Here is an 18,180-nt window from a genome sequence, read left to right as displayed (position 1 = left end):
GGAGGGGGAGTGATGTAAAAGCAAGTTGTCAGGTTTTGCGATGGGGATGGCTGAGGAATGGGTTTGACCAGCACTTGTCATGCAGCCACAAGTCTGTAATAGAACACGATCCTCCCCAAGGCCAGTCCCTGAGAGGTTCTGCCTTTGCACTCAGGTCAGTCTTGGTTCTGCATGCGTGATATCACAGTCAGTCGTGATGATATGAACATGCTAAAAAGGCTTAATTACTGGGGTAAAGTAACAAAAGCCAATAAGAATAACTGTAATGTTTCCCAGGTAGCAAAAGCGCCAACATCATCTGCCTACTCTCTTTCCTCAACTGAACAGATCATAGCCTGGTATGACTATATATTGGTCATAGGACTCACGCATAACCCTGATAGCTGGGGTACCCTCTTCCCTTCACCTTTCTAACTACCCAATAAATAAGTGAGGATCGCACCAATGTGGTATAAAAATAGTGCTGCAGCTTTATTAAATAAATTCAAAAAACACAATGCTATTTCCCAGAATGAAGTCAACTGAGCTGAACCGCAAATACACGCCTCAGCGTTCCCGGCAGCCTGGCATCTTTTAGAGCAGTGGGGCTCAAACTGGCCCTCAGCAGTGTTTCTTTTAAGCTGTACGCGTGTACACTAGCACACAATTTTTCCTTCAAGCACACGCAACATTTCCCCCCAAGCATAGGAAGGCCATAGTGGCGCCCATCCCACCATAGCCCAAAGTGAGGAGGCGGCTGTCAAGGACATGGTGGAGTTCATCCCACCACAGCCCAAAGTCATAGTAGGCCATGTGTGTGTGCGTGCGAGCATGTGTGTGTCCGTGTGAGAACCTATGTGTCACATAATTTTATACCAGCCCGGGGCCAGTGTAAAAAAACAAAAATTCCTGCTTTCTGTGATCCCTCCTACTAGTATCATCGTGCTACTAAATAGGAAGTACCACAGAAAGCGGAATCGTAAAAAAATTCGCTACAGAATACCAACAATTTCTGGGTGCCTAATATACACGGTCCAGGCTGTGTATACTGTGGGAGTATATTGTGCCGTTAGCAGGAGAAAAAATAAATTCATATTGGGTGTCCATTTCTTAACCCGTGGTGACTCAGGCATGGTTCGGGCCCAATAATAGGCCTCCCCTACTTCCAGCACCTTTTCACAAGGTTTAAATTGAAGAATAAACTTCCTTCTCTCTGAATTTCTCTGGAAATGTCAGGAAAAAATCTGAATCTTGTGTCCACAAAAATACATTTTTAAAATTTTAAGTACTCCCGAAAAACAGATTCTTTAACTGATTCATAGACAAAGGAAATAGGTGTCCCTCTAGTAGCAATCTGATGTTGAGAATTCTGAAGAAACAGAGGTCAGGACTATCTGTAAGAGCAGCCATATTAAAAGGAGAAGGTGCTACAGAATTGAGAGCCTTCTTTTTTACAGGTACATATTAGCAATTAGCCGAATAGTGCAATACATCTACAACATATTTTTTGAAAAGCTCTATTCCAGACAACCACAGAGTTTTAGGGAAATTGATAAGTTGTAGGTTTTTAGACCTAGACTTATTTTCCAGTAACTCAATTTTGTAATGAAGATTTAAATTATCCTTGATTTTCACCAATGCAGTTGCCTGTAATTCTGAAGTAACGGAATCGTGTTGTTACCAAGGATTCAATTTTTCCTATCCTTTGGTCAACCTCGGTAATTTTCAAAGAAGCTGCAACTTAAAATTGAGAAAGTTGTAACATGGGCTGAGTCAGTAAAAGTTTCATACATGACATCTGCCACCAGATATCTCAAGGAAATTTCTGTAGGCTCTGAAACTCCTTCTGAGGGAACTGATGAAAAATAAGATTGGGTCATAGGAACCGGTTGTGGATTCCATAGAAACAGCCTCCAGGACAGAAGCAGAGTCTCTAATTGGTAAGGGACTGCCTGTATTTTAAAGGTCCAATTCTTGTATAACATTTAGACTGGCTGAGAAAATGATGGTGCTTATCACTGGCTTTTAGAGCATTATGGTCATCTCACGTCATTTCTATTTTAAACAGAAATTTGCTCATTATTGCATGCAGAAAGCGGTTTTAAACGTTCTTGCAGAAAATATTTTTCATACAAATATTTTATTGGGGTTACTGTGAGTATAAAATCGATAGGCTTTTTGCATCAAAGAAAGTAGTGCTACAGAGTAACTTACCCAAAAGTTTTAAACACAACAACCCAATCCTTAGAGAGAACAATGGTCCTCAGGTCCCTTCTCTGCCAGTCCGGTTTCAAGATATTCCTAATGAATATACATGAGAGATAGTTGCATACATTGGAGGCGTTGCATGCAATAAGTCGCATGCATATTCATTAGCAATATTCTGATAACCCAACGATCTGGGGGGTCCCAAGGACTAGTTTGAGCACCCCTGTTTTAGGGAAGTCCCTCACAGATCCAGATGCTTGTGAGTCACCCCAGGCTACCACAACCACTTCCAAATCTGGCATTCCTCAGGATCACTTGTAGTTCCTGCTACCTACAGCCATAGATCGGTGTGAATCCCCACCACCAAGGAGCAACCAGCAGCCCTCCAGTTTCTCCACATGGCCACTGCTAACCAGAGCCAATGGCTAGATTGGACACTGCTCGCTTGTTCACTACTCACGCACTCAATTTCAGCCTCTGGGCAAGAATTGTACATCATGTTTAGTTTCTCAGATGTGTCTTCCCCTAGCCCTTCCACATGCTCCTTGCTTCTGAGGCTTCATTCAGATGAAGAGAGTGGCTCGCCTGTCTTGTGCCCTCTTAAATTAAGCCTATTTGGTCCAGCCACCCTTCCAGTCAGCCTTCTGAGATCACCAATCCTGGCAGGAATAGCTCCCACCAGGAACAGTGGGATTGGGAGGAAGAAGGACAAAAGGGAAGAGTCTTGCCAACAAAATATTTGGAGGAGTAGCCTAGTGGCTACAGCAGTGGGGCTGAAAACCAGGGAAGCCATGATTTAAATCCCATTTCTCCCAAAGACAGTCCTAGTGACCTTGGGCAAGACATTTTCCCTCTGTTGCCCTAGGTACTAATTTAGGGGGTTATTTTTCAAAGTGTTATTGCGTGCTTTAGGGCATTATCGCATGCCATATAATGCCAATTAGCTGGAGGGGAGGAGTCAGGGCGAGGAGGGGGAGGAGTCAGCCATGGCACCGCTGCCGGCTATAATGTGAGGAACATTATTACCAGCAGTAGCGCGGCGAATAGCACCACCTTTTACTGTGGTGCTATTTGTGCGAAAGCTATAGCCGGCCGCATTGCGGCCGTCGAAATCACACCACCGTGGTGCGAACGGCTGCAGCCTTTCCGAGGCCCACCCCCCCTTTGCCTCCCCGCCCCCTTCATTCTGCGAAGACTGATGAATCCAGCCCTTAGATTGCTATCCCTCTAGAACAGGGATCTTATTACTGTATCTGAATTGTAAATTGGAAAGGTGAGCAATTTAACCAAAATCCAAATCCACTCCCAGGTTATGTCCCCAGGAACTTCCCTTATACCATGTCTGAGACAGCAACAATATTCAAAACGTTTTCTACCACCAATGCCTTCGAATCTGGGATTTGCACACATACCCCTTCTAGATATTGCTTCTTTCCCCAAGTCCTAACTCTTAACCTCCTTATCCTCTCAGTTCTTTAGAAACACCTTTTATTTCTTTACTTCTTTGTTTTTGGGGGAATGACAGCCCAGATCAACAAATTTACATCTGCTACGTCCTCATTTAGTTTAAACTATTGTCAATGTATCTCATAGGATAAGCATTTGGAAGAGGCAGAAATTTTACTTGCCGAGTTTACAGATTTTTTGACTTGTTCCTCTAAGAGCACATTTCTCATGCATCCATTCAGCAGCAAACTCTACAGCTCCCTAGTATAATTCTGGTTTAGTTAATTTACAAATTTAACAGCAATATACGAATAAATAAAATATCCCCTATGTACCAACATTCTACAAATTATGGAATAAATTGTAGAATTTTCTTTATTAAAGAAACTATATAAAATGCAAGCAATTTTCACAAGGTTTTCGGGTTAGCTGTACAATTATGCAATAATTTAAAAAAAGGAAAAGCTGGTGCTATTATATTTTTCAGGGTTATCTGTTGAAAAAATGCAGAAATAAAGGATGGTTAACAGAGGGAGAGAGTTGGTAGGGACTGAGAACTTATTGGACCTGATTTTCAAAAGTATTTACGTGAATAAAACCTAAACAAAAATAGCTCTGTGAAAATAGACTGGGGTCCAATGCACTTAAAAATGTGGCCATAATCCTATTCTGCACATGCTTTTAGGAAAACTCACAGAAGACATTCAAGGGTGGAGGAGGGGATAGGACTTATGCACATACTTTAATGTTTTCAAAAGTATGAACATAAGTTTACACAAACAAGTTACATCATCAACAGAGCAGGTGTAACTTTGTGCAGGTGCAATTCAGTAAATACCTAGTCAATTAAGGCAGGATTTTCAAAACAAACTGGTGTGCACGAGTTCGCTTTGGAAATCTCGGTAAAGTCAGAGTATTCATTGTATTCGCAGACTTTACCGCTAAGTGAGTAGGTATAACATTCTTATTATGACCACCTGAAATTGTCTCTCTCTCTCTCTCTATATATATATAAAAGGCTTGTGCCAGTCACACTGTCATGACTATCTGTGGCCACCAGGTGGCACCCTGAACCCTGGAAATTGCACTGTGCTAAGACAATATGCTCTGTCTGCAAAATGCTGTGTCTCAGGCTCCACCCCCTCCATAAACAGGTTCACACACACACACACATATATATATATATATATATATATATATAGCCTCTTCTTCAGCCCACTACCAGTCCACTTCTTCAGCTGTTGCAGGATGGGAATAGCGGTGGCCATGCTTCAGGCCTCTTCAGGCACCACGGATGCATACAGTAGCAGCCTTCTCCTTATTTGGCCACTGTGTGATGGGACCCAAGGCAGCCATACAGCACATGCCCTCTTCCAGTGTTGGGTGCGCCTGAACTCAAAGCGAGTGACCCATGACCCACCCATGCCCACCTGAGGCTACACAAACTGGTTTAAAATCAGAAATCAGAGAATAGGAGTAAATGGTTAGTTTTCCCACTGGAGGACATTAAATAATGGAGTGCCCCAGGAATCTCTACTCAACAGGCACTTTTTAATTTTCTTCTATAAAAATCATTAGTGATGTCTATAATTGGGCCAAGGCAGAAGTCTAATATACTGTCAATGTAGTTTATAGAGAAGTTCACTAAGGGGCAGATTTTAAAAGCCCTACGCGTGCTGAACCTATTTTGTATAGGCCCGGCAACGCGCGCAAGCCCTGGGGCGCACGTATGTCCCAGGGCTTGAAAAAAGGGGCAGGGCGTGGGTGGTCCAGGGCAGGGGCATGGCCAGAGGCCTCCGTAGGGCCTCTATGCCAGGGGATCGCGCACTGGCATTTGGCCCACGCGTGCAACCTACACCTGTCCAGAGGCAGGCGCAACTTGCAAAACAAAGGTTAGGGGGGGTTTTAAGTAGGGCTGGGGGGTGGGTTAGGTAGGGGAAGGGAGGGGAAGGTGGGGGAGGATGGAAGGAAAGTTCCCTCTGAGGCCGCTCTGATTTCAGAGCGGCCTCAGAGGGAATGGGGAAAGCCATCGGGGCTCCCCTAGGGCTTGGCGTGCTCAAGCTGCATAAGTGTGCACCCCCTTGCGCGCGCCGACCCTGGATTTTATAACATGCGTGCGGCTACTCGCACGTGTTATAAAATCGGGTGTAGATTTGTGCGCACCGGGTTGCGCGCACAAATCTACGCCCGCGTGTAGGTATTAAAATCTGCCCCTAAGTGTTTATATGCTTTCTGTTAGTTATGAAAATAAAACAATATTTATATTTTTCACTTTTGTTTGATTTTAAAATTTAAATCAGTTATGAACCTGACAAACTGAGCAATACAGGGCAGTCTTCAGTAAGGTAGGGTACAATGAAGAAATGTGATTGTGTTAATCTACTTAGGTACAGAGAAATAAAGATCAATAAGTTGCAGGTGAGACCTTTCTATTGGACTCATTTTCAATTTTGACTAGCTTTCGAGAGCTATGCTCCCTTTATCAGATCAGTATCCACTTGCTGCTATAAATGAAGATACCACAGAGAAAGCAGTAAGTGCAATTAGAACAAGATACTTGGCTGCCACCTAGTGGCTGAACCTAACAAAACATGCTGAGCAAATATAACAAGGTCCTCAGTTAATCCCATCTCTCTTATCCATCTGTTATTTTTTTTAATTAATTTGATAAATTACTATTCTTAATCAAAATACAAAGTCATAAAAGAAAAAAATCTATTCAAAAATATTAATTTACAAAAAGAGAAGATTCCTGCTCTCAGTTTATAGGGACAGCAAGCACTCTGGAATTAAAAAGAAAATTCAAAAGAAGGTCACACACAGATTTATGACCTAGAGCCCTCATGAGCAAAAGAACATAATTAAACCAAAATAGACAAAATGTAGATATTTCATTCAAATGTTTAAACACAAACCATATTTATACATGGGGAGGCCGATATTCAAAGTGCGCTTAGCGCTATTTAATCGGATATGTACAGCTTATCTGGCTAAGTGGGGATGCCTGAATATTCGGCTATGCTCAGCAGCCACCACTTAGCCAGATAAGTCAGCCGGATAGTCAGTGGGTGGTGCTACTTATCTGATTAATGTATTCGCTCTTCTCCAGTTAATAGGTTACGTTAGACCTGCCATAGAGCTGGCTGATCAGGCCAAATAGCAACTTTATTAATAGATTTAATTAATATTCAGCGGCTAGCCATGCCACTGAATATCCCTTGTAGCTTAGCCAGATAAGTTATATCTGGCTAAGTTACATACACAAATAGCTTCAAATATCAAATCCCTGACGTTTTTGCTCAAATGACCACGGACTATATAATATGCCAGGATGATATCGAAGGAAAACTATCCCAAAGTTCAAAAGTACCTGTTCTTGGGTTCTTAATAAGTTTCTAATATCTGAAATGCTATTGTCATATACATTTTTAAATATTGTTTACCCAGCAATGCTTTAGACTCTTCATAATCATAAAATATATGTCTAGACCTCCAAGACACATACAAAATTTCACTGGACAGAGAAATGCTACATTAAATATTACAGAAACTCTCATATAAAGAAGCAAATGTTTTGTTTTTTACTCCTTTCAGAAATTCTGGCTATAACAAAATATATGAATTTTCATATATTATCAGTGTCTTTTTCACAATATTCAAATGTATATCTTTGTCTGATTCTGTATAATACAAGACAGGAACTAGATGACAAGAGATTCCACAGGTAGGGCTTGTGCAAGAGTATTTGGCAACTTAGACAAACCTTTGGGTCATGCACCCCTCCTCCAGCAAAGGACGTCCTCCTATTAATGGCAGTAGCTCCAGCCCAGCTCTCCCCTTCTTTGGCGGTATTGGTTCTGGCAGAGCACCCCTTTGAGACCCGAGCTGGCCGGAGTTTGCTGACTGCCTAGTTTGCATAACGGAAGCAACGGTCCTGCCCACAGGCAAGACACATTATCTGATAACACAACGGATGGATTATCTGCTGTATTAAAGATTCAGAACTAGGTTGTAAAGGCCCTTTTCTCCTGTCCAAAATCCCTGATCAAACCTAAATAAAGATGGAAAATCAAAATCCAGCAGTTTTAGATGATAAAGCTATACATTTTCTTCTGGTGAAACCCATAAATTACTCCTCTGAAGACACAGGCAAACTCAAAACTGAGATTTGTTTTCTCAGTGTCTTCATCATTGCCTCATTATGATACTATAAATTCAAAGTAGTAACAGTTTTAGGAGCTTCAGCAAATCACAGCGTATTTCTGCAACATCTACCTCTAATTCTAAAGATTATTCTGCGGTTTTAATAATGTTCTTTTAAAAAAAAATGTCAAACTTCTTATCAAGGTTTTAAATACCATGCAACACAATCTGAAGACTTGTAGGAAGGTCAATAAGTGTTTCTAAATGATCAGAAAACTACTTCCGAAGATCTTAGGAAATAAGTCTCTTTGGCCTGAGAGATGATCTCCACCTCTGCTGATGTTAATCTTTCATGTGAAAAGGATCATCTACAGCAGTGGACTTTCCCAAGGCACTGCTCTGATCCACTTTGACAGCTTTGGGGGCCTGCTAAAACCACTACCCAAAAGAAACTATCAGTCCTTGGGTCCAACAACTGATGCAAACGTCTGACTCAATCTGTTGCTGCAGTGGAGGGAATCATCAGCTGTTGCTCCAATAAGTTGGGGATAGGGTGGTGGGGATATGCTGGCTTCCATGTGACAGCTCACTGAAACGAGGCACGAGACACGTCTCATAAGGAACGAAAACCATCCGCTCACACACTGTGCTAACAACAGTAAACAACAAAGCACCACTGTAGGCCCTGTTACTGCCAGAAAACACTCCGTGGCTCCAACCACCCTTACTTCCCCCAATCATTTTTCAATTTAGGCATAATCTTGCCATTGAGATCAAAAGAGAACTAGGCCTCCAAATGGTGAAACAGAAAATATGCAACAGGTACCAGTGGAAAGGAAAGAAATATTTGATACAGGGAGCTCTAAAGTCAGACCAGAATACAAGAATATCCTATTTTACCTGCATGTTTTTATCTGGTGGTGATATTTTTATGCCTGTGATTTAACTATTTTGTTATATTTAATTTTTTACTGATTGTGGTTTGTTCCTCATCTTGAGCATCTGTGTGGAAAGGCAGATTATAAATTGGAAGTAAATATATAATTTTAAAAAATCTGGTTACAAATTATAAACAGAATCCAAACAAGTATTTCTGTGTTTCTGTTCCAGGAAAATAGAAGGCAATACACTGCACAAGACCATGAAGAGGCAAACTACAGCAGGATGGCCGCAAAGAAATGAATCACCAAATGAAGTACCAGAGAATCCTTTATTACAAAAATAAGCGGCTAACAATATCCCACAGCTGACGTTGCTCAGACCTCTGCAGCTCATGCAGCATAAGTAATTAGTCATCTGAGAGGCAAAACAATACTCAGGATCTAACGTTCTGCCTCACAGAATGACCTCCAGCAATTTTCCAGACGAAAATGTCAGGACTATTTCCATGGTGTACGGTCTTGCTGGAGAAGGTTTTCATTAGTCCCTGTCAGGTTCTAACACAAAATCCACCTCCTCAGCCGGAAGTTTCGGTTTAAATACAATATTGTTGTACATGCAGGCTGTTCAGTATTCTCTGAGCTCTTCAGTGTCGTCCGGGTGCTGGATTCTGACCTTGGTAAACTGCCTGACCTCGCACCTGTCTTTCACGGACGGTCCCACGAATACTGAGGCGCTAACCATTAAATGGATGAGAGCAATTTTCAAACACCGTTTGTACCTGGGTAAAACTGTTATTTACCTAGGGAAACTGCCAGTTTCAAAATTGCCCATCCTTCCCCCAGAGAAAACAGGCAGGCTCGGAGGTAGGGGTTTGGCTGCAGGAAGGCAGCAACAGGCACGGTTTCGCATTTTCAAAACTACACGAATTGTTTTCCATGGTTAAAAATACCTGCACAGAAGGCAGCTGCGGATCCCTGCAGATACTCCCCTCCCCCCACCCCCGAGGCAATTTTCCAAAGGGAAAATGTGGGCACTTTCTCTTTCTGAACTGGCAGAAGGTCAGCAGGGAAAACTATGTACAGACTTAGCAGCAATCCACAGAGTCTTGAAAACTTCTCCTCCCTCCCCTCCCCCACTAATGCTTGCCTGTTAAACTAAGATTTTGCTTTCAGTAATTGTGTTTTATTGTTGCTCCCCATCTTGAAAGTCATGGGAGGCGATCACTTAACAAAAGTGGCCCCTTCCATGGATTTGTTTCCACAATGAGCACAACGATGAAGCATCATCTCCACTTGAAAACAATTATAGAAAATACCAGCGTGAAAAAAAATAAAAGTACGCGTTAGCATCTTATCCATGCATTTCAGACGTATTGGAGAAATTACAGAATATATATTTATATTGTATTTGTACAACGCCTCCTCTAGAAATATGGATTGCCAAAGGAGGAGGGCGATAGCACAGAAAATAAATGTATGGTATGTCCTTACGGAATGTAATAGGGGATCCCCTTCCCTTCAGGGAGGAACAGCGGTCAAGAGCCCTCTGGTTCAGTGGAGTCTGCCCAGGTTCCCAATACTACAGAACAGATCCCGAAATACAAATACCGGACCCCTGAACCCCCCACCCCCCATCCCTGCAGTACAGCAGTAAGAATTCTCTCACACAGCGAAGTCAGAAAACCTTCACGTATACTCAGATCCAAGCAAGCTGGCACTCAAAGATTTCAATATGTTAGGCGAACAGGAACACAAGTACAATGAAATAAGAACGCAAGACTCGCCATACTGGGTCAGACCAAAGGTCCATCAAGCCCAGTATCCTGTTTCCAGTGGAGCCTGACTTATTCAGGCTGTAGGTGTTCAGGTGAGGAGAATTAGGAAGAACACCAGTCTACAAGCGTGAGACCAGCAATCACATCAAAATATTTACTTGAGATACCAGTACTCTTTCAGGAAGAACTGAACAAACTTTCAGTACCTTTGTGTTTGATTTCAAAACTTTAGGCACGATTCTAGAACTGGAATGCCATTTTTAATGCATCAAATTATCCTTGTGCCATCCGATGTGACTGATTCCCGTTAGCTGGTCTCACAGTGGCTTCACAATGGCTCTGAAGTTTTTACAGTCAAATCAAAACCACCTGAAAGTGCTTTATTAGGAGTTAACATTTCTTTAAAGAAAATGCCATCCATATGCAGCAAAAGGCATGCAAGATGGTTACCCATTAAAAATAAATTATATTGTCCTTGTTTATCTGAGTGGAGAGGAGATAAGTTTTAAAAACCAAGGGCTTTGACATTCTTGAGTGGCAGAAACACCACCCCGTGCTCATGTTCTGCCGTGGTGGAATTGCACCAAGGTTTGCAATGCAGCCTGATTGGGAGCACCAAGACTTAGACCCTTCAAGAATCACCTACATCACAGGTGGCAAACTCCGGTCCTCGAGGGCCACAAACAGGCCGGGTTTTCAGGATATCCACAATGAATATACATGAGATAGATCTGCATGCTCTGCCTCCAATGTATGCAAAAAACTTCTCATGCATATTGATTGTGGTTATCCTGAAAACCTGGCCTTTTGTGGCCCTCGAGGACCGGAGTTTGCCACCCATGATCTAGATAATGACATCAAAGTCCAGCCTTCTGTCATCAATTATTTTAATTATTTAATTATTTTAATTGTTTTGTTATTATTTTATTATGAAACTATGTATTTAAATCTTTTCATTTAATTTTGGAAAAACAAATATTTTTAAATGGATATTTGTTAAATGTAAACCGATGTGATTCCAACGCCGGGATAGCGGATATAAGAATGTACTTGACTGAATGCAGCTATTGAACTCTTCTTGTTGGTTATTTTGTCACAGAAAAATGATGAAAATCTTTGTCCCCTGAAGCAGGACCTCAAGGGATGTGGTCCGAAACACGATCGTGTTGGGTTGTGCAGATAAGTACTTTTGATGTTGAGTTCAGTGACTTTTGAAAAGTGACTATGTTCATTGGCTTTGAAAAAAAGAAAAAAAGATTTAATTCAAAAAAATGGTGATTGGTGAAAAATGACAAATACCAAAAAAATATAAAGTAAAATGGACCCAGAACCATGAGATAGAGTCTGGTAAAAATACCATGACCCTGGGAGGAGAGGTCCCACAAATATATGTTAGCTTGCTCTTAATAAGCTTTAAGAGAAGACCAGGTGTACCGACATTTTGAAGCATTGTTTACAACTGGGGTACCCGGAATACATATGGTATAAGAGCCAATATTGTGTGATTGATATGTTCTCATGAAACATCAGTATATAAAAATTAATAAATAAAAATAAAATAAAGGCAAGTATTATTTGTCTTTATTTTGTCAATAAAAGCTCAAACTGACATCAATATTTTGTTCTTTAAAATGACAAATGATGCTCCTCGAGATGGCCTACTAAAACATTTTCAGCAGAATTTTGTCCCCAGGGTCACTAGATCAAGCATGCTAGACACTAGATGCCACTCTTATCGCTTTGCCACCCAAACAGACCACATCCTGCCAGCAGCAGTCCAAAACCAGACTGCAGGGCTTCCTGAGAGCTGCCTTTGGCTGCCGTCATGAGCCCGGAGGTAAATATTGGGGAGGAAGGTGGTAAAGGCTTTCTCCTCTCCATGCCCAATTCCTGGCCTTCACTCCCTGGCTCTTATTTATTACATGGTGCTCAACTCCCTACTTGCCTGCTGGAGAGGCCATTCCTGCTGCCTCCTGGGAGAGAAGACAAGCACATCTTGGATGGGGGACTGCCACAGGGCTAGCACATCCCAACAGACAAACTAGGCAGTCGCCTAAGGCGTCAGCCATTAGGGGGCGGCCAAGAGCAGCCACATGATGCCGCAAGCGGAGCCTATCCCACTCACAGCCAAGAGGAGAAAAGACTCGCGGACCGCAAGCAGCAGAGACTCAGCAGGCCGCGAACAGCGCCTGTGTGTGTGTGAGAAGGATTGTGTGCGTACGAGAGGGCAATGGTGTTAGCGAGAGAGAGGGAGGGAGCCTGGGTAAGGGTGCGTGAGTGAATGAGACAAGGAACCTAAGTGTGTGTAAGAGAGGGGGGCCTGTCTGAGTGAATGAGGTCAGGACTGGAGCCGGGGCCTGAACCGGGGATTCGAGGGGGACAAGCACAAGATAGAAGATTTGTCTAGGGTGCTTAATACCCTTGCACCAGCCCTGACTGCACAGCTAACACCAGGATGCAGAGAGGCAAAAGGAGCAGCAAGATCAAGCTGTATACACCATGGCCCCCTCCCAAATTCACCCTGTGGGGTGGCCCACAATGAGACTTATGAAGGCCAGAGACTTTAATCTGAAAGGCTGTGCTCATGTTGTGGCTTGGAAGTCTACAAAATTTTTAGGGTTCTCATGCTACATTTAGAGCTAGATCTTATTTTATAATCATATATTTCACAGTACAATTTCCTGCTTTGTCGTCGTAGAGGAGGAGATACAATGCCGCTGAGTGAAACAATACATGTGCAAAGTGCTAGCAGATGTTTTCAATCTGGAGAAAATGTATTTATTGAAATCTTAGGAGGTTCTGATACCTTTTTGTGGCCAAACAAAATTGACCTTGTAGTGCATGAGCTCTGGAGACCACACACACACACACACACGCACATGCCTGCTTGGCATAGGCTCGTGCGTTCCAAAATCCTGGAGGTTAGACCAATATAAGGTATCACCGCCTCCTAAAGCCCCAGTAAAATATAAGTGAGGGAAAACAAATGTTGGAAACAATCCACTGATCCTTGGCCACCTGTTAATTCTTTTTGTAACTTGCTTTCTTAAATTACCTTTTCCTGCCATTTCGTTCAATATTTACTGGACGCAGGCGAGGCTGACAACAACCATCCAAAGAGAAACTACCAAAGAAGTGCACAGCACTGCCACTGAACATCCAGGCCGGGCCATCCTGTAAAGTCTGAAGTGTACCTGTTTTACAGTCCTAACGTTATAGCTAAAAGGGATACCAACTCACCATCCTAATAGGAATAAACCTTCCAATATCTCCCCCACCCTCCTCTTTTTTAGTACATACTTGAAAATATTTTAGCTCCCAGGTTTATGATGTAATTAGTTGAACGTTTGTGAGCAGAGTGAGCATAACACTCAAACAAATGCATGATGGAAACCGCTGAGGTGCCCAGGTGCTTGACACAAGGTTGGTCAGGTCGTTCCAAAGAAGCTGTCTGCTGAGCTCCACTCAGTTATTGTGCTACTGAGCTATTGTTTCCTACTTTTAGGAAATGAGCAAAAACATCATATTTTCCCCTTTAACCAATAAATTATTTAGTGGGGAGGGTGGATAAATGGGTAAATTCAAACTTGTACTTGAAGGGACGTCATCTTGAGTGCATTCATGCAACTATGCTGTGCATACGACATTCTCACATGTGCAAGGCTTGTGGGAAAATCCTACATGGCTCAGAAACTCTAAAGTTCAACAAAGATTTTCCCGAAAAAATGCTGTACTTTCCTGATGCGTCTTTCATTTTTTCTCAAAGGGGCCCACGTGAAACCTTGATTCCTCATGCAAATTGTTTGCATTGCAAGAGGTTACATAAGACATAAGCCCAGGCCAGCTGAATCTGTTGCACAAAGTCCCTCTACCCAGGGTTTACGTTTGATTAAGAGAGCAGGTGACAGAAAGGTAGGGAACGTACCTGGAAGTCCTGATCATCAATTCCAAACCTCTCTCTCAAGTTGCGGAAGACCATCGGACAGTATTCCTTAAATTTAAAGTGGCTTGGCATGTTTTCTCTGAAACAATAGAAAAGTTCCAGTAACCATTATTCAGGCACACATTTATTGGATCGAATTATTACAGAACAACAAAAATCATTGGGCCCAGCATACAGTTTTTTTTGCTCATACTGGGATTACACTGGGGGAAAAGAAGTGATCGGCTAATTGGAGAGTACAATTGTATTACTTGGCTTAAGACCTTAGCATGAAGTGATACCATGTGTCATCTGTGCTCTTTTAAGACTGTCAATTTCTGGGCAAGCTGTCACCCCACATGCATTGTGGGAAGCAATAGTGACTGAACTGTACATTATATTTAAATTGATTTTCCAGTATTTAAGATTTTACATTAGTTGACATAAGCAAAATGTCTCTACATAATTATTTATTTATCATCATTTATCACGTGCTTTACCAATAAGTATTTATCGCCCAAAGCAATTTACAAAAATAAAACATATGCAAATAAAATATTACAATGATTACAATTTAAAATTAAAACATATTCATTAAAAACAAAAAATATTTGAGATTTGCTTGATGGGGCAGTATAATGATGGATCAAAAAATAAGATGGACACAGAGATGGTTTTATTACACAATGCTATCCATTACTAGATATTCAGTGAACATAGGTGAATTGTTAAAGGGTTAAAAAAAAAAAAAAAAAGCCTAAAAGCCTACCAAAGATAGAAAAAAAAAAAACACAAAAGAGTAACAGCAGTCTCAAACAAAAAAAAAAAAATTGATTTTTTTTTTTTTTTTTTAGTAATATCCTAATGGTTTTGGTCCCTGAATGGGACCTTCATCAGAGTAACTGATGTCATCTATTAGAAATGAAAAATGAATATATATATATATTTAGTTTGGTAGTGTCTGCTCCAACCTTGTTTTTGCATTATAAAAAGAAACAAAAGATATGTTGACATCACCTTGATGAAGAAGAAAAGAAATATGAATTAGTGATACAAGATAATCATGAGGCAACATCAGAGTTATAACAAGTATGATGGTTCACTAATAGATTTCTTAGTCCCTGTGCAGAAATTGGTACCTGAGAACTGAAAAGCAAGGTCTGGCTAAGATCTAGATAGGCTAAAAGGGAAAATAAGCAACCTTGCTGCACTAGAAGACTACATTTCCCAGGGGCCACTTGTTCTCTAACCTGAGGAGAGTTTCAGCTGGGAAGAGCTGGTATTAGGTGGCGTCACTAACCCCACATAGATTGGCTATTAGCTTTTGGGGAGAGAGGGGGCAGCTTTGCCCGCCCAAACAAACATCCCCTATCAAAGCAAAGCAGCTTTCTCACTTTTGGAAGGAGACTCGGATGAGGGTGCCCCAGAGACAGGACTTTCCACACTGTGGCTTTTAAGTTAAGTGATATTTTTCTTTTGCCATGCTGCCTAAGCAGGACATTGCCACAAACTGCTAATTGAAAATGAAATGAAAAGCTTTGTAGACGTGGATAAGGGAAGCAACACAAGGTCGATGAGCAAGCTAGAACCTAGTAAGGCTGTAATCTGTTTTGGAGTTAAGATTTTTTTTGTTTTCCTGCTGAGCACTGCCCAGGTTGTCTTGCTGCACCAGAGGACTCTAATGTATTCAAAAGCAGTAAAGAGAACGCATGTAATGGCAGCAGCGTGCAAAGTGCTCTTATAAGCAGAGACTTTGTGATTTGCCTAGGAGTAAACCCCTCATCCCTCTATAAGCAGTAATTGTGAAGGGCACAGAAGCAGTTTGTCCGGTGTCTAAATTAAAAGCTGCACAGAAGAAAAAATGATGCATGACACTGTAGCAGTGGGTAAAGAACTTCAATAAGGGGTAACTTTTAAAAGCCCTGTGCACCGGTGCGCCTATGTTGCATAGGCGCGCGCAAAGCCCCAGGACGCGCAAAAGTCCCAGGGCTTTGCTTGGGGAGTGTGTCGGGGGCGGCGCGGCATTCGGGGGCGTTCCAGGGGCGGGGCCATGGGCGTGGTGCCGGCCTGGGGACGTTCAGGGGGCATAGCCGAGGGCTCCGAAGCAGCCCCCAGGCCGGGGAATTTTCGACAAAGGTAGCGGGGGGGGGGGGGGGGGGGGGGCGGAAAAAAGTTCCCTTCAAGGCCGCTCCGATTTCGGAGCGGCCTTGAAGGGAACGGGGAAAGCCATCGGGGCTCCCCTCGGGCTCAGCGTGCGCAAGGTGCACAAGTGTGCACCCCCTTGCGCGTGCTGACCTCGGATTTTATAACCTGCGCGCGACAGCGTGCGCAGGTTATAAAATCGGGCATAGATTTGTTTGCGCCGGGTTGCACGAACAAATCTACACCCGCACACGTATGTTTTAAGATCTGCCCCTAAGTGAACAGAGACCGCAAAGTGCCCAGAAATAAGCCTCTCCTCATTTTATAAACTGCAGTACTGAAATGCATAGGAATATTGTTTTTTTGCTTTTTTTTTTTTAAAGCTACATTTGTGATATGCACAGAAGTAAAATGCCAGGCTTAATTAGTAATCTGTATGCGAGAGCTGCATAGGGGCAGACCACCTCCTCCTAAGAAGCAAACAGAAACCTTTAGCCTCAGAGAAGGAAAACCCTCCCTAAATAACTAATTATGCCTAAAAATACCTAGGGGTGAGCTGGCCCCTGATTAGTAAAGCAAAGTGTTAAAGCAATACTGGGGTGAACGCCTACCTATTTACCAGATACTGGAAGCTAAAGCCAGGACCAGTTATGTCCAGTGGCCTCAGCGATGTTAGAGAAGATTGCCCAGAACCGCCTAGATTGGAGAAAGCAGCTAGGATCAAGAGCAGCAGGCTTAAGGGTGCTGTTTGTGAAGAAAGCCTGTCGTCTTATGGTCTCTGTTTGGGCAGAAATGACAACAGCTTTGTTTGAGCCCAAGAACTTGGACTGTGATTTGTTATGGGAGGATTGTAATTCTGCTGGGGCAATAAAGGGGAGATATGCCCGAATGGAAACGGTACCAGTGAGATTTACTAATAAAAGTAACTAAAGGAATAAATGAACTTTCTCTTTTGGACATTAAAGAGACAGTTATTGTCTTGAGATCCTGAAAACCTAGTTGAGAAGGTGAACTAAGGAAATGTTACTGTGGATCCCCAGTTAGAAGAGGGGTTCAGAAGTGATATCTCCAGGAGCCCCCGGAGAGAATGGGGGGGGGGGGGGGGTCATCATTGATATCACGAGGAGCCCTGCCCCAGCCCAGTGAAAGCAGGGGCCTAGGAGGGATGCAGGGAAGGTGGGATCCCCATACATCACCACTGCAATGCCTTGATTTCACTGACTTGCACTGTTCCCGGGGTTCGTCTCCATCCAAGCCCAAGTCGGTTGCAGCTACCATCCAGGGTACCAGTACGCCCTGAGGCTTGTGACTCGTTACACAAGGCATCTCGGCTCCCAGGACAGGCAAGCGTAAATGTGCCTCTCCCCTCTCCTTCCACTCTGATTTCCAGTCCTCTCTCCACTCCAATCGGGATGGTAGGAGGAGGGCTGCACTCCTCCTGACTTTTCATTTGCTGTTGGCGCATTCTTCTTTTTTTACTCATTTTTTTTTTGCCCTGGCCTGCTGCTCCTTTCATCCACCTGGGCAATGAGCATGGCTGGATTTAAGAATTTGGTGCCCACAGGCTGAGGATTAGGGATGGGGAGTTTCGCCCCTGGAAATCAGAGAGCAGCAGGGCAATTTTCTGAACTTGGTGTCCTAGGCACATGGCAATGTGGCAAATAAATAACATCGACATTCGCTA

The 18,180-nt window shown here is 42.7% G+C and overlaps 1 protein-coding gene across 3 annotated transcripts in view; it reads right to left on the bottom strand.

Annotated features, from left to right (window-relative positions):
• The window catches only part of PIP4K2A (phosphatidylinositol-5-phosphate 4-kinase type 2 alpha), a 497,067-nt gene that overhangs the window by 179,522 nt on the left and 299,365 nt on the right, over positions 1–18,180 (bottom strand). For all 3 annotated transcript variants that reach the window (XM_029588710.1, XM_029588708.1, XM_029588709.1), the window contains exon 3: positions 14,358–14,454. In XM_029588710.1, the coding sequence (XP_029444570.1) occupies positions 14,358–14,454 (97 nt within the window). The remainder of the gene's footprint in view (positions 1–14,357; positions 14,455–18,180) is intronic.

This window comes from Rhinatrema bivittatum, chromosome 2 (genome assembly GCF_901001135.1).
Source record: "Rhinatrema bivittatum chromosome 2, aRhiBiv1.1, whole genome shotgun sequence".
Taxonomy (NCBI): domain Eukaryota; kingdom Metazoa; phylum Chordata; class Amphibia; order Gymnophiona; family Rhinatrematidae; genus Rhinatrema; species Rhinatrema bivittatum.
This window is presented reverse-complemented; position numbering and strand designations above follow the sequence as displayed.